We start from the raw sequence: 17,740 nt of genomic DNA, 5'->3' as shown, positions 1-17,740 counted from the left end.
TTTAGCCTCTTTCACTTTGTTCTTTTGGTTCATTGTATTCCTCATCTGTTTCTGTTTGTTTCCCTTCCAAGTGGAAGAAGACACAGAAGAAAGTTCAAGATCAGGGAGAGAGTCTGTATCCACAGCCAGTGATCAGCCTTCACATTCTCTGGAGAGACACATGAATGGAAACCAAGAGAAAGGCGATAAGATGGATAGGAGAAAGGATAAAGCTGGCAAAGACAAGAAGAAAGACCGAGACAAGGAGAAGGACAAAATGAAGGCCAAGAAGGGAATGCTGAAGGGCTTGGGAGACATGTTCAGGTAAGTCTTTACCGACCCAGAGCAGATCATCCCTAGACATACTTAATCCAGAATTCCAGGAGCACAGACTTGAAAACACTATCTTTGAGTTCAACCAGAAATGTTTTCTAATTTTCAGTCTTCGCCGTTGCACTTGTAATTTCTCAAGGATTTCACTTGAGTTATTTCAGACCGTTGTAGCAGCCTTAAAGATGTTTTCTTGCCAACCATGTAAATAATGGTGAGAGGAAGGAAGGACATGTCTTCATGTTAGCTGTGCATAGAGTAAAAGCCCCGTGGAGACAAAGGGCTATTAAAGCGGTGTTTGTTCTTTTGTGTGTGTGAACAATGGTTCATTATTTAAATTTAACATAGAGCTCAAGTTAGTGGTAGCATTTAAAGGTTCATTAATAACAAGTCTAATAAAAAATGTTACAAATAGAGCTTCAATTAAGCTGTGTTGATTAATTTAATACTTATTACTTCAGTCTGTAAAGATTTCATTAAATGTAGTCTCTGGCTGTTTCCTGACAGGTGTTTTTGTGTCCCTAAATTATACTCCGGGATTACTTAGCATATCGTTTTTTACAAATCATTGCTCCACAGTAAAAGTGACAAGTTGTTCAGAAGTTGCACTGAAACTCTCCCATAAATGTTCATCTTAGGTGATTTATAATATTCAGGCATTTAATGTTAAATATAAAGATTGCTCGATTGTTCCATAAATTAAACCCCTAAACATATCAAGATCATGGTTTCAAATTGAAAACATACAGCATAGTCACTTGACTCTTCAAAACGTAGTTACCCTGTATTAGGAATCCCTTCCTTTTAACTTTTTTTAAATTGCAAAATATGAACAAGAGTTTTTATTTTCATGGAATTTCTTGATTTATGATCCTCAGGTTGACCTCAATAACTCAGAGAGTTAAAGATATGTCAGGCCTGCAAAGTTGAGGACTCGGGGCATAGCTGACAGGCCACACAATGCAACAGATGTGCTCTGTACATGTCTGAATAAGTCCAGTGCACAGAAGAAGTATACTACAGACCTAGATAAAACAAAGCCTGGTCTATTAGCGGCATTAGCTTTCCTTTAAATATGAAGGGATTTCTATCTCTGATGCTTTAGAGCATTGGGATTTGCCTAGTTTGACATTAGAGTTTTTCTTGTTTATATACTCCCAAATGCTTTTTTCAGTCGGTTTCGCCTTTCTTCATTATATGCCGTGTCCAGTAGCACCTATGGGATGAAACTGCTCTAACGTCCACTTTATTTCAGTTTCTGTGTTAGCCAGAGGCTTTTCTCTCTGTCTATGTAGATGGGCAGTGCATAAGCTGGCACTTGGTTACACATGACATAAGGCCTTTGCCCATCAATTAAAATTTAAGGACTATGTACTGCTGTCTTCTTTAAATTAGAGAATACGAGATGGGAGGATATCTCCCCTAGACTTAACACATTCAACCAGTAGTACAGTCTTGTGTCCAGGTGCCCTCCTGGAGTCACATTGAAAGTCAACGGGCTGTTAGTTTTCCCCCTTCGTCGGCCAACTTTTATCTGGCAGATACGGTGCTCTCTCCTTCTCATGGACTAAAAAAAAAATAAGCAACGTTCTGGTGTGTTTTTTTATAAAATATGTTATGAATTATTTTCCTTATAAATTTTTTTCTGTAATTTACAGCTCCAGAATAAGAGAAGATTTATGGTAGAGTTGTTCCTTTGGGGGTCAGAAGAGTGGACAGTGTGGGGTCCACGGGAACATGTATGTTTCAGAGGGATGCCAAATTGTAACCCAGCAAGCACCTTGTTGCTAAAAGTTCTGTAAAATATCACATGATGTTTTCTCTAGACAGATTCTATAGATTATACCTGCATCCTTTAGTGAAAGCCAGCTTTGTGAAAATTCTAATTTCAAAGGCCTGCGTGTTTTTGAAAACTAACTTCCATGTTTAGGTGTAGAGGCCAAAGGTTCTGTGGGTTTTTTTTTCCCCCTAAAAAATTAGCTTGTATTCTCCAGTGTTTGAGAATAACTCAATAATTAAAGAAAATCACTGACGTTCACACTTTTTTGGGAATATAGCGTCAGTGGTTTGCTAGAATTAGCCCACGTTGGCTTCTGAGAGCGGGTTGCTCCATGTTTAGACATGTAGCCCAACGATTGTTAAACATGGCCATTATAAAAATTAAGTCCGTTTTATAAAATCAAAAACAGTACTCAAAATTTACCAGTTCCTGATTATTTTATTGTATTTTACCATGATCTCTGCTTTTGAGGTTATTTACCCCTCTCTCATCGGCACGTGGGGACATGTTACGAGGGGTGGGCGGACATGTTACGAGGGTGGGCAAACACAGCTCTCGCCAGCTCTACCTTTCAAACATGTGCTGCTGGATGAGTATGAGCCGTGTTGGGAGAGCTTAGACCATGGAAGTGCCTGAGTTCCACAGAACAGAGCTGCTTCCCCTAGGAAGAACAACATGTCACCAAGTGAAGAATGTAAATCTCTCTTCAGCAGAGTCTCGGTATCTTGTCTAGTTTTCTTGAGTGTGGCTGTCTTCCATCTGGGTGCAGACCCCTGGCTCTGCCCTTTGGGAAATGGTCGAAGCTTACCAAGCACTTCTCCTTGAAAACGATCTGAGAATAATTTATTAAACATAAAATACGCTTTTTGTCTGATTGACTCTTGGCTCTTAATCCTTCCTTCACACCATTATTTTATGTTCTTCATATTGGAGAAGACTCTTATTAAAGTGTTGTTAGATTTTTCAAAACATTTCGTAACTACCTCTCATTCTGAATCTCACTGTTTGAGACCAGTCCAGTCTCAGGTTGCTTCTTTTGTATTTTTTTTTTTTTTTAAATAATGTAGGGAATATAGTCCGATTTTAAAATTCATCTCTTCCCTTCTATTTGTGCTCTTATGGAGAAGAACATGGGATTTCCTTAGCAGTGTTGCTTTTAAATAGCTTAATCAAAATGTGTATGTGCATATACATTCTTAGATCAGTTTGTAAGGAGTTCGAATGAGGCTGCCCAATGGAGACCTGAAGTACGAACCAAGGATGTGTGTGTGTCTGTGTGCAAGCGTGTGCATTTGTGCGTGTGTTTTTATGATTTTGTTTCTGTGTTTTGTTTCAGGTAACAGAAAGATAAAGCTAAGGGTCGGGGCATTAGATATTGGTCTAGCTTTCTGGGCACATGAGCTTTTTCTATTTAGTCACTCAAGGAGGTAATAATAAGTTTTCCTTTAAAAACAGGCTCACAAGCTCTCCCTTCCACCATCTCCCTCCCCAGCTCCCCACAAAACACATACACTCTCTTCCTACCCCTATAGATTGTGATTTGGGTTTCAGTTTGAAGAGGGCCAAACATACGGACCCTGTTTTTTGTTTTATTTTGTTTTTAAAGATTTTATTTATTTATTTGACAGACAGAGATCACAAGTAGGCAGAGAGGCAGGCAGAGAGAGAGAGGAGAAAGCAGGCTCCCCAAGGAGCGGAGAGCCTGATGCGGGTCTCAATCCCAGGACCTTGGGATCATGACCTGAGCCGAAGGCAGAGGCTTTAACCCACTGAGTCACCCAGGTGCCCCCGACCCTGTTTTTAAAAGGGCACCAGAGGAAACCATGGCACCTTGCATAAGTATTTTTATTTATTGGTATAGTCAGAGGACATGGTTTTCTGTTTCACACATTGAATGGTAGTCACAAAGATGATTTAATTATTGATAAACAGCTCTAGGAGAGATTGCGTTGAGTCCTATGAATCACTTCTCTGTTTATAAATTATGGAGTATATGAAGTGCAAAAGCTGTCTTAATGCAAGTTTTAAATCACAAATTCAAATCTATAAGAAATCAAATAACAAATGTAAAGTGTTTCATGTTTGTATGAATTTCTCATTGTATATACTACATTTTCTTTTGCACATAAGGAACTCCTATTGCCTTAATTAAAATGGCTTTGTAGCTAAGAAACCAGAATGCGCTTGCTAAATAGGTAAACATGACTTGTAAATGTAATCATTCTTTGTGCAAAGTGCAGAACAGAGGGAGGGTCTGGAATTTTGAGTCTTTGTTTATGTTTGATTCTCAGATGTTTGCCTATTCACATTTAATACCCCAAAATATTTTTGAGAATTCTGCAGTTGTATGGAATTGTCCCTAAAGAGGGAAGGAACTAAATCTGCCCTTTAGAAGGAGAGAGATCTATTATTTAATGTTTTAAATGCGTTCATGTTTGAAGGAAAGCAATAGCATTATTCAGTAACATACTTTTGCCTGGTGTCTGTCTTCAAACTGAAATAATCAATATGATAATAAAACCCTATATTAGGACAATAGTCTCCAATAGTAAGTGTTGAAAAAATTACGTGTTGCCCTCCTTTTCAGTCCTGGAGTGAGTACAATTTGATATTGCTTTGCCTAAAAGATTAGAATGGTTCTCTTTTGAATGTCGTAGAATTGTATCCACTCTCAAACTGAAGGTTTCTTAGAGGTGACCTCACTGTGCACATCTCGGGTTCATTTTGTGCTTTTGTCCATATGTGACAGCTGAGAACCTATCACTATGGAGAGCTAAAGCAAAAGTAATGTTGCATTATTACCATTAAAATTGAATCCTCCAATTACACTTAAAATGATTACCTGGGTCCCTGCAGCATTGTTTTATTTAGTTCTGTAAGAGGAAATAGGTAATTTAGTTTGAAACCTTGTTTGGTTGAAATCAGATACACTGCTATCTTTCCCCTTTTAGAATATGGTAGTTTTCAGAACACAGTGAACATGATCAGATTTTAAGACTTAATGTTGTAGCTTGGATTACACTCTTTAGGCTTTGAGAGAATAACAAACAGGAATGACTGTTGCTTCCCTTACCTGTACTTACTAACTGTGTGTCTGTACCGTGTTTCTCATTTAGCCTTGCCAAACTGAAGCCTGAGAAGAGATGAACAACAAACCAGATTCAAAAAGGTCTCGAGAAGCACATATTTGCACAGTTGATTTTTAAAACAAACAATAAATTTACTTTCAATGAAGTCTTAGTGGCTGTTGACGAATTTTGTTTACGACATCAGCAGTTTCGATGGTTTGGTAATTTCCATATTAATCAATTTGGAACTTTTTCATCTTGATTTTGAGCTTGGGGGTTTAAATTACTGCTTGAAAAGGCAGAGAAGTGTTTTTTCCTATCATTTTTATTAGCCCCTTTTTCATAGTGGAAAACCATAGTCTAGCTGCTGGCGTATTCAGAAATCATCAGCACACATCAGTCCGATGTTAGAATCTGCTTTCGAGACGATGTAACGTACCCGTTTGGTTTGTGTGACACGGTGGCCGAGGTCACAGGCAGGTGGCAGGGAGGCCTTTGGGGTGGGGCTGTCACCCACCACTTGATAACCAAATCTGCCGGTTTGCAAGGTACTTTTGAACAAAGTTGAGTCCCTTCATAGGTTACAGGGCTCAGACAAAAGATGGGGGTTGGGAAAAGAGATGTCTGTGCTTGGGGGCGTGGCTGACCCAGCAGGTCCTTCCTGGGAAAAAGTAGAGCCACTCTAGCAAATACCACTCTAGCAAATAGTAATTCTGAGGTTTGCTGAGGCCACAGGGAGTTAAGAGCACATACCCTTTTATAACAGTGTTTCTGGAAAGATTCTGCCTGACCACGTGTTGTAATCACTACTCTGAATGTACGGGTGGGTCTCAGCCTGTCCTTCCTTTAGGAGGAAGCCTTCTGCTTAGAAGAAGCCTTAACTTACCACCTCTCCATTCTATGCGTCTTCAGAATTGCCGCAGGACTCCATGTAGTCAGCTTCATTCCCCGAGAATGTTGGAATCGTATCACTCTTGAAAATAAATGCGATGATGAAACAGAGAACCATTTCATAAAGGGTGTCCGGGAGCTGGGTTGTGCACCTGTGAGAACGGAACTCCGCCCGCCCCCGCCAGGCAACAGCCCTGACGGGGATCCCAGGAAGGAGGCTCCCATAAGCCTGTTTATTTGTTGATGTCGGAAATAGCGGGACTTGTAGATTTTTATGGCTCAGGCCTAATTGCCCTGTGGGTGAATGTGACCGGTTGCACTCTGGTAACGTTAAATGGCACTCGGTCTAAGCTGCTGCTGATTTAGGGAATGCAGTAAAGATAACATCTGTGGGAAAGTCTGCCCATCTGCATGAAGGACAGGCACAGTACTTCCTAACAGAAAAGAAAGGACTTCAGAGATCTTGCGTAATTTTACCAGGTTTCTCGTTTGTGAGCTGGACAGAGACCAGCCCAGTTGTGTGAGTACACACGCGGGGGAGGATCCTTCGGAGTAAGTTTCAAATCTGTGCAACCGAGGACTTAACATTTACTTCTAATTCGAATGGAGATGAGGTTCCCGTTTTCAACGCAGGAAAATTAAGTGTCAGGCTGACCTGTTAGCAAAGGCAAGTTTGAGGGTAGCTGATATCATATTCTTTTCGAATTCTTCTCTTTCTTGTTAGCAGTTTTAAATAGAGAGCCCCTGACATCTACAGTGCGGAAGCTGACTGCGAGGAAGCCAGGGGAGGCACAAAGCATGACGGCAAGGCCTTTCTAAGACCTTTCCTGACGCTCCTTAACGCTGCCTTTGCAGAGACCTGCGGCATGAATATAGAATGCCCCTGTCAAGGATGACACCTACTTTATAGTCTCTGTAAAGCAAACCTTTTCGTAAAAGAAATTTTTGACAGTTCTGAGATGCTAAGTCAATTTCAATTCCAGACGGTGTAGAAAATGGAATCTTTTTTCTGCAATTGATGTGAAAATTGAAGGCTAGTGACTATTCACTCTCTAATAACACAGGGTAAATAAATACGATCACACCATTGGAAAATGTCCTGGAAGACAGGCCAGGCTAATGACATTTACCACAACATGTATTGGGGAATATTCTCTCTGAATGTTTTTATTTGTTACCATTAGAGGTTCTGTATCTTTCACATTAAATATAATGGATCCGAGTACCTGGTATTCCTAAATATATTTTTATCAAGCCACAAATTATTACATAAAGGTAATTGATTCTTGTAGATAGGCTTTTAAAGAATTCCCTGGCGAAGTGACCGCTTACATAATTGAGTGTTGGATGGTTTTCTTTTGACCTGTTTAATAATAGCCAATTTAGAGACAAAAGACTAAAATTGGATTAAATTTCATATCCTAGTGAAATGACCATGTCTCCCGTTAACCTTTCTACTTCTCTGTTTTTAGCATGGATGAGATTGAAGGTAAGGCCAGGACACGTCAGGAAGGCCTGCCCTTCTCCACCGGATCATTCCCTTTGTCCTACACTGTGCTCTTACTTCTCTAGCTTAGACGAAAGTCTGTCTTAACCTCCCTTCCCTTTCAACTACGACCTCATTTTCTCTCCTACGCATCCCAACACTTACCCTTTGATCAATTAGTATTCATCCTCTTCATTTCTCCTGTTCTATCTGAAACTGCCTTCGGTGACACCTCATGCCCCTGGGCTCTACAGCCTGTTCCCATGCAGGTCACCAGGGACCTCTTCATGGGGCGGTGTTCCCTGTGCCCCCTCAGCTCGCCTGGGTGGGCCCGTAGCACTTGGCACGTTGACGGTTGCGCTTCTTCGAGATCAGCCTCGCCGGGGTCTCTGCCTTCCATTCTAGCCTCTCAGTTCCATCTCCCTTTTCAGTCCCGTGCCATGCTCTGTCCTTCAGGTAGTGGAGCTCCCCCTCCCCCACCCCCGGCTCAGTCCTCAGTGCTCTTCTCTTTTCCTCTTCTCAGTAACACAGAGTTTTTCTGTTCTTGGGAAACAGCCTCTCGACTCTAAATACAGCCGGTGGGCAGACTCCCACATTCACGTCTCCCACCTGGGCATCTTCTTCCAACTCTAGATTTGTAGGTCCTCCGTCCTCTTCCCACGCTCACTTGATACTTAATGTGCTTCCAGCTCAGTGCTGGGTACTGCTCCCCTCTTCTCCCTTCTACCTTCTTCTTCTTTTGCTTCCTTCTTCTTCTTCTTCAAATTATTTTTTTGAGAGAGAGCACGCACGCACAAGCAGGGAGAGGCAGGGCTAAGGGGGAAGCAGGTTCCCCACTGAGCAGGGAGCCCGATGTGGGGCTCGATCCCATGACCCTGGGATCATGACCTGAGCCGAAGGCAGAGGCTTAACCAGCTGAGCCAGCCAGGGGCCCCTATTTCTTCCCTTACTAGATAATGGCAACTCCGTTTTTTTGTTTGTTTGTTTGTTTGTTTTTCAGTTGGTTAGGTCCGAAACCTTCAGGTGATCCTTGACTCTTACATTTTCCTTACATTCCACATCCAGTTTATTGATGTACAAAAGCAAAGGTCCATGTGGTTTATAAATTCTATAAAGCCCTGGTACTTTTCCGTACCCCCATCCTCTGCCTCCCGGATGTCAGCAGTAATCCTCCAACCGCCCTTCCTGTTCCCACCTTGCCTCCACTCAGTACCTTCTGAACGCTGCACTAGAAGTCATGTCCTTTCCCTCCTCTGTTCAACCCCCAGCAGCCTTCCAAGGCATTCAGAGGAGAGGTTCAAGGGTCACCTGTGGGACACCTCCCCCTGCCCCACCCGCCCAGGACTTGCCTCCTACGTGTAGCCCCTCTGACCTCTTCTCCTCTTGCCTTTGCTAACTTCACTCTGGCTGCACTGGCCTCTCCTCCCGCACCTGCCAGGCCTACTAGAGCCTTTGTCCTTGCTCGTGTCTCTACCTGCAATCATCCGTTCTCAGATACCCACAGGTTCGTGAGGGTCAGCTTTTCGGGGGGTGACTCTCCAGCCTCACCAAACAGCACTCCCTCTCACTGTGACCCTTCCTGTCCCACTTTTTGGCACTGCTTTTCTCCTCCGCACTCACCACTGCCTAACATAGGATGTATCACACTTGATTTAACATTTGGTTGACAGTGGCAAGGATCGTTGACCTTGGCCCTTGCCTGGTGCGTCATCAGGGCCCAGGGAGTGTAACAGAGGTCAGGACGTCCGTATGCGGTCACTGTGTCCTCCAGATTCCCACGGCCTGTCTCCGCCTTGGTGCCTGAGACATCGCAGGCTGTGGAAGGAGGCTCTGCTTCTCGTGCACACTGCCAGAAGAAGTGCCTTGGGATCCCCCCTCCTCAGAGCCGTGGGCAGCCGAGGACTCAAGAAAGCCCCTGTAAAAGGACTCCTGTCCGTGCGGCCCAGAGGGTTTGAATGCTCAGGCATAAGTCTTCTCCCTTCGTCCCGGAAGTGTGGTCCTCAGACCAGGAGCACGGCAGGCCCTGGGAGCCTGTCAGACATGCAGAATCCTAGGCCCCTCTCCAGACCCACTGACATCAGAACCTGCAGCTTTACAGCCCTAGAGATTTCTGTGCACACCCCAGGGGGAGAGGCCGTGCAGCCCCATTCTGCCTGCTCCTGGAGTTTGCCTGCGGGATTGAGCTCCCCTTGCCACAGTGGCAACAGGCTTGAGAACACTCCTTTTGGGCTGCTTTTCCTCCCTCCGCCCCATCATGTCTGCACTCCCCTGTCATTCCAGTAAACCACTGGCCTGAATCCTCATCTCAGGATCTGCTGTGCTGAAATCCAGACCCAGATGTGTTTGTTGATTGAATGAATGAATACATCAAGTTCCCAGAGTAAGCAGAGACAGTGTAGGTGAGGAATTTCTACCTGGAGTAATTCTGCAGTTTATGACAAGCTGTCACACCGGGGCAGTACTGGTGCATGCTCCCATCTTTGGAAGATGATGTCACTCCAAAGCGTGTCTGTGACTGACCAAGACAGTCCCCAGAGAGCAGGCCTTTTCACGCTCCATAGGTCTACATCATGTCCTTTGGTTTATTGTTCAAGTTACCATTTTCCCTGCTCTTAGTAGCCATAAATGATTTAGGTATTCTCCATTACGTCAGACTTTTAAAGAAAGATACAATTTCCAAATTAAAATCCTTCATGCCAAGCAGGCCCCAACCTTCAGGCTTTGGGTCGTATCGCTGAGGGGGTCACAGATTCAAGCAAGGAGTCAATATTGAAATTGCCCTATTAATGCCTTCCTAAGCCTTAAAATGTCAGGCTCAGCAGATAGTGCAAGATTCTGTCCCTAAAAGAAGTCGGAACCTTGTTTTCCTCTTCACAAGCTTCCCCAAGCAGCGGAGAATAAGCTGGTGAAACTGCGCCCTCCCTTCTGAAGACCACACCCACGGCCTTCAGGGGCCTGGGTCTTCTACAGGTGCCACCGCCCATAGATGGCGCCCTGGAGTTTTCCCCTTTTCTCTACCACCCTGAAGGGAGGACACTTAGCTGAGTACCTGGGGCCTAGCCTCCTGAGGCCTGGGATAGTCCTGATTTTTTTTTTTTTAAGATTTTATTTATTTATTTGACAGAGATCACAAGTAGGGAGAGAGGCAGGCAGAGAGAGGCAGGCAGAGAGAGAGGGGGAAGCAGGCTCCCTGCCGAGCAGAGAGCTGGATACGGGGCTCGATCCCAGGACCCTGAGATCATGACCTGAGCCAAAGGCAGAGGCTTTAACCCACTGAGCCACCCAGATGCCCCTGGGATAGTCCTGATTCTTAAATAAGGTGTATCTTGGGGGTAAAGATAGCCGTACCTCCTTAGTTGCTCCTTCAATACCTTATTTAATATTTACATATTGTATATTATAACATCCATCTCTCCTGTGTTAAAAAGACTGTCATTCTAGTTTATGTAACACTTTCAGTCCTTACAAAAAAAGAATAAAATAACAAGTTTACATTATTTGCCCAAACGGAGGAACAGGGACTTTGAAATGAACTGAACTGACACAAACTAACTGCATAACATCCCTACTGTCTGTATGAAGGCTTCTCTGTTTCTACTCTCCCAGTAATTTACCGTGTTATCCATTATCACCTCGACGCCTGTTTCTGATTTCGTTGGGTGACATGCTGGTCATGAGGACTTCCCGAAGGAGAGAAGTCCTTCGGGATTCTCTCCTTGGATTGTGGAGAGACAATCCACAATTGTCTCTCTGGCAAGCATTTAGCATTCATTGCGTGTTGGTATTGATGGACGTCCACTAAGAACATTGTTGCAATGACTCATTTAATCCTTATAATAACCCTATAGGGTGGGTGCTCTTTCTAATCAGCTATTACAGGTAAAGAAAGTGAACACAAATGTTCAGGGGTTACTGATGACCAAGGTCACACAGGGTCCCCGTGGCAGAGCCACAGCGAATTTGAACACGGGTCTACCCCTAACGCCATGTTCTTACCCACTCTGCTAAACCAGCTGAACCTTCTTAGCCTCTTCCAATGTGTTGTGCTGCCCTGACTACCCGGATGAGAGCTAAGATGGCTAGCGGTTAATCACATGACGTGCCATTGCTATTGTGTGCTAGGAAAAAAGAGAGATCCCTGTCGCTAGCTGGGAAGTGTGGAAGTTAGTATCTTTTGAGCCAGACTTTTAACTTTTGTTCCTATTTGATTTCTTAGCATCCTCTGTCTGTGGTCTTTTCCCTCCCAAAATAATTCTTAAGGACTCAGGAGTTTTATTGTTAATTTAAAAATTACTGATTGCCATATCCCTTCCCCCATACCTGACCCTCAAACCCATCTATACAGTACCCTGAATACTAGCAATGATTTTAAAAAAAGAGAACAAAGGTTAGCTCTATGCCTGCTCTCTTCTTTCAAGATGGCTATTGAGTCCTATAAATGCTTTAAGTCCTTTCCCGTTTTTAACCTCCTTTTCCCCTTACTGTGTACCTTCTTGTACCTCAGATCTTGCTCAACGGCTGCTCTTCCTTTCATCTTCCACTGTTAAAACAGTCATGAGGCCGTGTGTTCGCAGTCTTGATTTCCTCCGTGAATCTCCTGATGTTCCCTATCTTCCTGTTTTCACCCTCTCCCTGTCCGTGCCGCCTGGATTAGCAATCCTGCCGATCCTTGGACGTGCCCCAGAGACCACAGTTCGGCCTTTAGGGCTGTGCCCCTTGGAAGATCAGTGCAGCTCAGGGCTGCCTGCCTGTCCGGCACTGCTCATTGTGTCTGTCTGGATCCTTGTACCTGGCCAGGGCACCTTTCCATGGCTGCTTAGAGGGAAGTAATCTTTTATCGAATTCCTGCTTTTATAACCACTTCCGTCATTAGGAAAGCATCCCAACTTTACTTTGGAATTCCTAGAATTTCAGGTTTTCTTTTTTACTTCATCTTTTTAGGGTATAGGGTTAAAAACTTTTTTTTTTTTTTAATTGAGCAAGTGATAGTATCAATTTAATCTTAGTATAGGGTGATTCTGGAAGTTTAAGGAAGTAAACTTTGGACACACTGTAAGATAGTTATTCTAACAGGATGGACATTTTCCCTTGATGAACTTTCTAGAACAGAGCAACAGCCAGATGCTTAGAGCACAGCAGCAAAGCACTGATAATCATTCATGCAGGATGTTTTCTGCTACACACCTGAATTGTCCTAGCCAGACTGGGGAAAAGGGGATTGCCCTCAAATGAATTTAGTTTCCTGCATCTCAGCATTCAGGTACATATATTTGCAAATGAGCAGTAAATCTCCTGATGGGCAATCATATTTCAGCACTTAATGATAAGTATCCTATTAAAGACTAACTTTCACTGCTTCTTTGCACATTGGCTGGTGAGAGCCACAGATCTGGAGCCAAGGAAGTCTGCAGCCTGTGAAGTATGGCCTGATGCCTTCCATTTCCTCAATGGGTATTTCTGGCAGGAAGAGCCATTTTCCTGGTGGGGGCGAGTGTGGACTCCTGGCCCTGATCACTGCTCCAAAGGACGGCTTCATTCTCCTACCATATCTACTCCTGCCTCACCCTGCCAGTGGGAGCAGCCTGGACTCTGAGGCAGGCACAGAAAAACAAGCATCCATGTGCCTTGTGCAAAGAACAGCTGAGGCAAGCAATGACTTCTGAGCATTTTGCTGCTCACCTGGCAGAAACTGTTTCTGATGGTGAGCAAGTGGCTGGCTATGGAGTGGGTAGCATGTCTTAGTCATTTTCAGGTAAAGCCATTCGTAAGTACATTCGACACCTGTTCCCTGAGGGCCTGCTCTCTGCTGGGGACCATACTGGGGGCCAGGGATTCCCCTGTAACTCAGAGAAGACAGGCCCTGCCACAGTGGCCCTTTGGAAGGGCTGGGGGACTTAGAGTAAGTGCGCCCGCCCACAGTAGGGGCCAGAGTCACCTCCCTCCAGAAGATGACATTTTAAAACTCAGATCCAAAAGATGTTTTCTCTTTTTCAAGGGCCTTCTGGGGGAAAGGAGTATTTGGCATCGGTGGGATTCAGACTCTTGATAACGTTCTCAGTAAGAAATATATTTTGCCTTGCAAGCCAGTGGGCCCACACACACAAAGTCACTAAAACCAACATTTCCCGGGGTGAGACTGGCCCTTCCTCCGTGTGCTGTGCTCTGATGTACCGGTGAAAGCTGGCTGAGCAGAATGGTGAAGAGGTTCCATCCCCTGGGTCCAAATCCCAGCTGTACACTCACCAGCCTTGCATTTGCAGCAAGTTAATGAAGCTCTTTGTGCCTCACTTTTCTTGCTTGTCAAGTATGCATAATAATGGTACCTGCCTCACCCGGTTGTTTGGAAGCTAAAATGAGTCACTGTATCCCAGGCACCTCAGAACCCCTCCTGCTACAAAGAAAGAAAGCGCTCTGTAAATGGTAGCTGCTCGTGATGTTACTGTTATTATGGTGTAACTCACTTGTTTGGAAACGCTAGAGGAGTCCTACCAAATTGATTTTACATTTTTAACAGGTTGCAACGCACAATCGAAAAATACTGTTTCGGTGCTGGAAGTCCTGTAGGTTTGCAGCGGGTGGGGAATGAGAGGCCATTCAGGAGAATGGCTTGATACATTGACATTTTTAAAGAAAATTAAAAGGACTGTAGCAATGGTGTGTGGGGGGAACTAAGGAGCTGGCCCAGAGCGTGGGGCTGGGAGCTCTGCAGGGCAGCTGTTGTGAAAATGGTGGCCAGCCACGGGGTGACCACGGGGACAGAGATACGATACGTATTTCTCAGGAGGCATCTAGGGGACCTGGGGATTTGATAGATGTAAAAAATGAGAGAGAAAAAAGAGTAAGAAATAATTCCTACGGTTCGGGCCTGAGAAACTAGACTGAGGGTGTTTACACTGATGGGAAACCCTGGAGGAACGTCCCTTCCGGAGGAGGAAGTGGGACCTGTTGAATCTGACTGGTTGGTGCTTATGTGCGAAATACCCCAGTGGACGTCACCAGGGAGCAGATGAGCAGGAGGGGCTGTAGAGATTAGGAAGTCGGAGACCGAAAAGGTGAAGGCCAACGTTCTGGGGACCCTTCAAATATCGGGGGGCAGCTTAGGGTGCGGAGTGGGGCCATGGAAGGTTTTGGTGACCGAGAGGCTGCTGCAGATAGAAAACCAGAAGATTATGATCGTTAAAGCCAAGGCAAGAGGGTGTCTTTTATTAATAGAAGGATGTGGCCCACAGTGTTTCTGCTGAGAAGTCCAACGGACTCACGGGCCTGGCTGCGTGGGAATTCTAGCATCGTACGTGTCACTGACCAGTTTTGAATGGTTACCCGTTTCAGGGTTTCTGTAGGATGGCAGTACACACAGAACCTCTGGATGCTAATGCTTGTTCCAAGTTAAGGATATAATACATTAATTCCTGTTGTAAGACGCAAGCTCTTTTTTTCCCAACACTCTCTACACAAACACAGAAACCTGTGCTGATTTCTGTATTTTTGAGCAATAGAAATTACATTTTAAGTGACATACTCATCCCTGTTGCAGACCTTCACAAAGAATTACAGAAATTAGGATATGAGGGATTAATTTTAACAAATTTAATGTTTGGTTTTGTTGACCATGAGATCCGAGAGAATTTCTCATTCCCTCTCTCTGTGTTGTCTTTCCTCCTCTGTCTGTCTTGGCAGGTGTCTTACTGCTGAGTCTGTGACCAGAGTTGAGTGTGGATCAGGATGACACCAGCCGCTGGGAATTGTAATAGGACCTGAGTTCAATTTTCTCTCCTGTTTACAAAACAATAGAAGTACTTAGTTCAGATAAATAGCTTGCTTCCTCACAGTTCCTGCTTTAAAATTACCTTTTTTAAAAATTTTATTTTTTCAGTATTCCAAGATTCATTTTGAAACTTTTTTTTTTTTCAAATTGTGACATTTAACCATTATAACACATAATAGGAGTCCTCACTCTATACTTATGTACATCTCAGACTGTTTCCCAGGATGTATTTTCTCAAGATTCGTGAGTGGTTCCATTCCCGTGGCTTCTAAAAAAGAACAAACCGATTTTACCATTTACAGATATCTTTGTGTTTCAGGGCAACCGTGTTCATCTTTTATGTTCTATCTAAGGGGATATAAAGTTTGGGATACAGTCAAACTATTAATGCTTTATGTAAACTATTGAAATTGGTATATTGAGTGTGTGCCCATTATTTTTAGTTTGTCACCTTTTCTGAAGGGCTCCTAGCTGTGCACTGCCTATCTGCATTATTAAAAAAAAACTTTTTATTATTTTTTTACAGGTGTTTTTAATATCATGAATCATTCTGTATATTATGTACTTTATAGTCATGGTTCCATTCCAAAACATTTCCACTAGGTTTCTTTCTGGAAATATATTTCCCATGAAAATAGAGAATTATGTGTATTTCCTGCTGTGACGTGATTTTTATTTCTTTTATATTTTCAATAATAAAATACTATAAGCTAAGTATCATTTTTTAAAAAGTAGAAAACGTAACTAGTTAGCTGTTGTTTGGTCATAGGTACCATTGTGGTCTTTAAATAATTTACTACTACGATTTTAGATCTGCCTTCACAATTTTCATGAACAAATAGAAAAAAGCGTATATAACATTTTCCCTATGGAGTTCTTTTTTTGGAAAGGTCGCATATTTAAATATAGTTTTATCCATACGGGTCTTATTATCTTTACTGTCAAAATTCCATGCTTTTACTCTTACGAGTAGACCCCTCTCTATGGAGTCTAGCAGAATTCCTTTGAATGTTATTTTTCTTGTGAGATGGAAGTTAGGTAATGCACTAAAGCAGAATTTTCAGATTATCTCCAGCTAGTCTGGTCAGCCACGGGAAATCCCGCTTTCATTTAGAAGCATCCTCCATTCTGTGTATGTAGTGCGGCTGACAGGCAGCCAACTAAGTTAGAAAGAAACACTTATTAGCAGCCAAGGTAATAGAAAGCGTGTGAAGGAGTCTCTAGTCACCAACTGTCGAATATCCAAATAGCATCAGGAACAATGAGGAGAAAATGAAAATCATTTCTGACTCATGGAATGTTGTTTCCTTCTCGATTTCATATTGAAAGTCTTTCAGCTGGAATTGCAGGGTTGGCCGAAAGAGATGAGGCTTTGTGCGGGTGGTTATTTTCAGTTGTCTCCATTAATTCTGCTGTTACAGTCTTGGAAGGCTGCTGGCTCCCTCCCGCCCCCCGTCGGCCGCATTGGGTTAACCTTGATGGTGACATCCCTAAGAGTAGATTGGTTGCTGGGAACCGTGGGCCTGAAGAATGAGGTATTGACGGGAGGGTGGAATCATTTACAAAGATGCTTCAAAGAACGTATTTTTCTTTTCTGTTTGGAAAGCCAAATATATGAAAGGGATCTGTCTTTCTTGCCTTCTTATCTCCATGCCTTTATCTGGGACAAATTGGTTTGGTTGCAGCACAGACCCAAGGAACTGTTGTTTAAATGCGACAAGGCTTATTTGTCTCTAATTTATAAGAAGTCTGGAGAAAGGCAGTCCAGGGCTTGTGTGCTAGGCCCGGAGTGTCAGCAGTGTTACCCCCTTCTGTTCATTCAGCCGTCCTTACTACGTGTGTCTTTATTTTTTAAATTGTGCTGAAATAGCCATAATGTTTACCATCTTCACCATGTTTAAGTGTGCTGTTCAGGGGCATTAACATTCACGTTGCCGTGTGACTGTCACTACCATCTGCCCCAGAACTCTCTTTCTCTCACACATCCTGACACTATGTGTCCTCTAAACACCAAACCCATTTCCCTGTCCCCCACCCATAACCACCACGGTTCTGTTTTCTGTCTCTCTGAACTTGACCATTCTAGACACTTCCAACAGTAGTTATGTCACTGGCTTATTTTGTTGAGCATAACGTCCTCCAGATCCATCGTGCTTTAACCCGTGACAGGATTTCCTTCCTTTTTAAGGCTGAATAATATTCCACTCTACTTATAGCTCACATTTTTGTTTATCCGTTCATCCGTCAACAGGCAGTTTGCATCCATCTTTTAGCTTGTGTGAGTCGTGTCACGATGAACACGAGTGTCTTAAACATGTATTTCTACCCTCGTGGTCACTTCGTGGTTACAGCTCCAGCCATCTTGTCAGAATTCTAAGCAAGAAGCAGCAGGAAGGGGGAAAGGGAACTTTCAGTGGAATCGGCCGCCTTTCTACAGATCA

At 43.5% G+C, this 17,740-nt stretch overlaps 1 protein-coding gene across 13 annotated transcripts in view; it reads left to right on the top strand.

Moving 5' to 3' along the window:
• The window catches only part of LOC111155563 (par-3 family cell polarity regulator), a 687,032-nt gene that overhangs the window by 479,592 nt on the left and 189,700 nt on the right, over window positions 1-17,740 (top strand). For 10 of the 13 annotated variants that reach the window (XM_022515794.1, XM_022515792.1, XM_022515789.1 and 7 more), the window contains one exon: window positions 72-303. In XM_022515794.1, the coding sequence (XP_022371502.1) occupies window positions 72-303 (232 nt within the window). Of the gene's footprint in view, window positions 1-71; window positions 304-5,205; window positions 5,303-17,740 lie in introns of those variants that run through there. The other 3 variants (XM_022515800.1, XM_022515798.1, XM_022515799.1) reach the window with 2 other exon arrangements.

This window comes from Enhydra lutris, unplaced genomic scaffold (assembly GCF_002288905.1).
Source record: "Enhydra lutris kenyoni isolate GAN:26980312 unplaced genomic scaffold, ASM228890v2 scaffoldscaffold42, whole genome shotgun sequence".
NCBI lineage: Eukaryota > Metazoa > Chordata > Mammalia > Carnivora > Mustelidae > Enhydra > Enhydra lutris.
The sequence above is the reverse complement of the archived record's forward strand: the minus strand, read 5'-3'. Positions and strand labels throughout refer to the sequence as shown.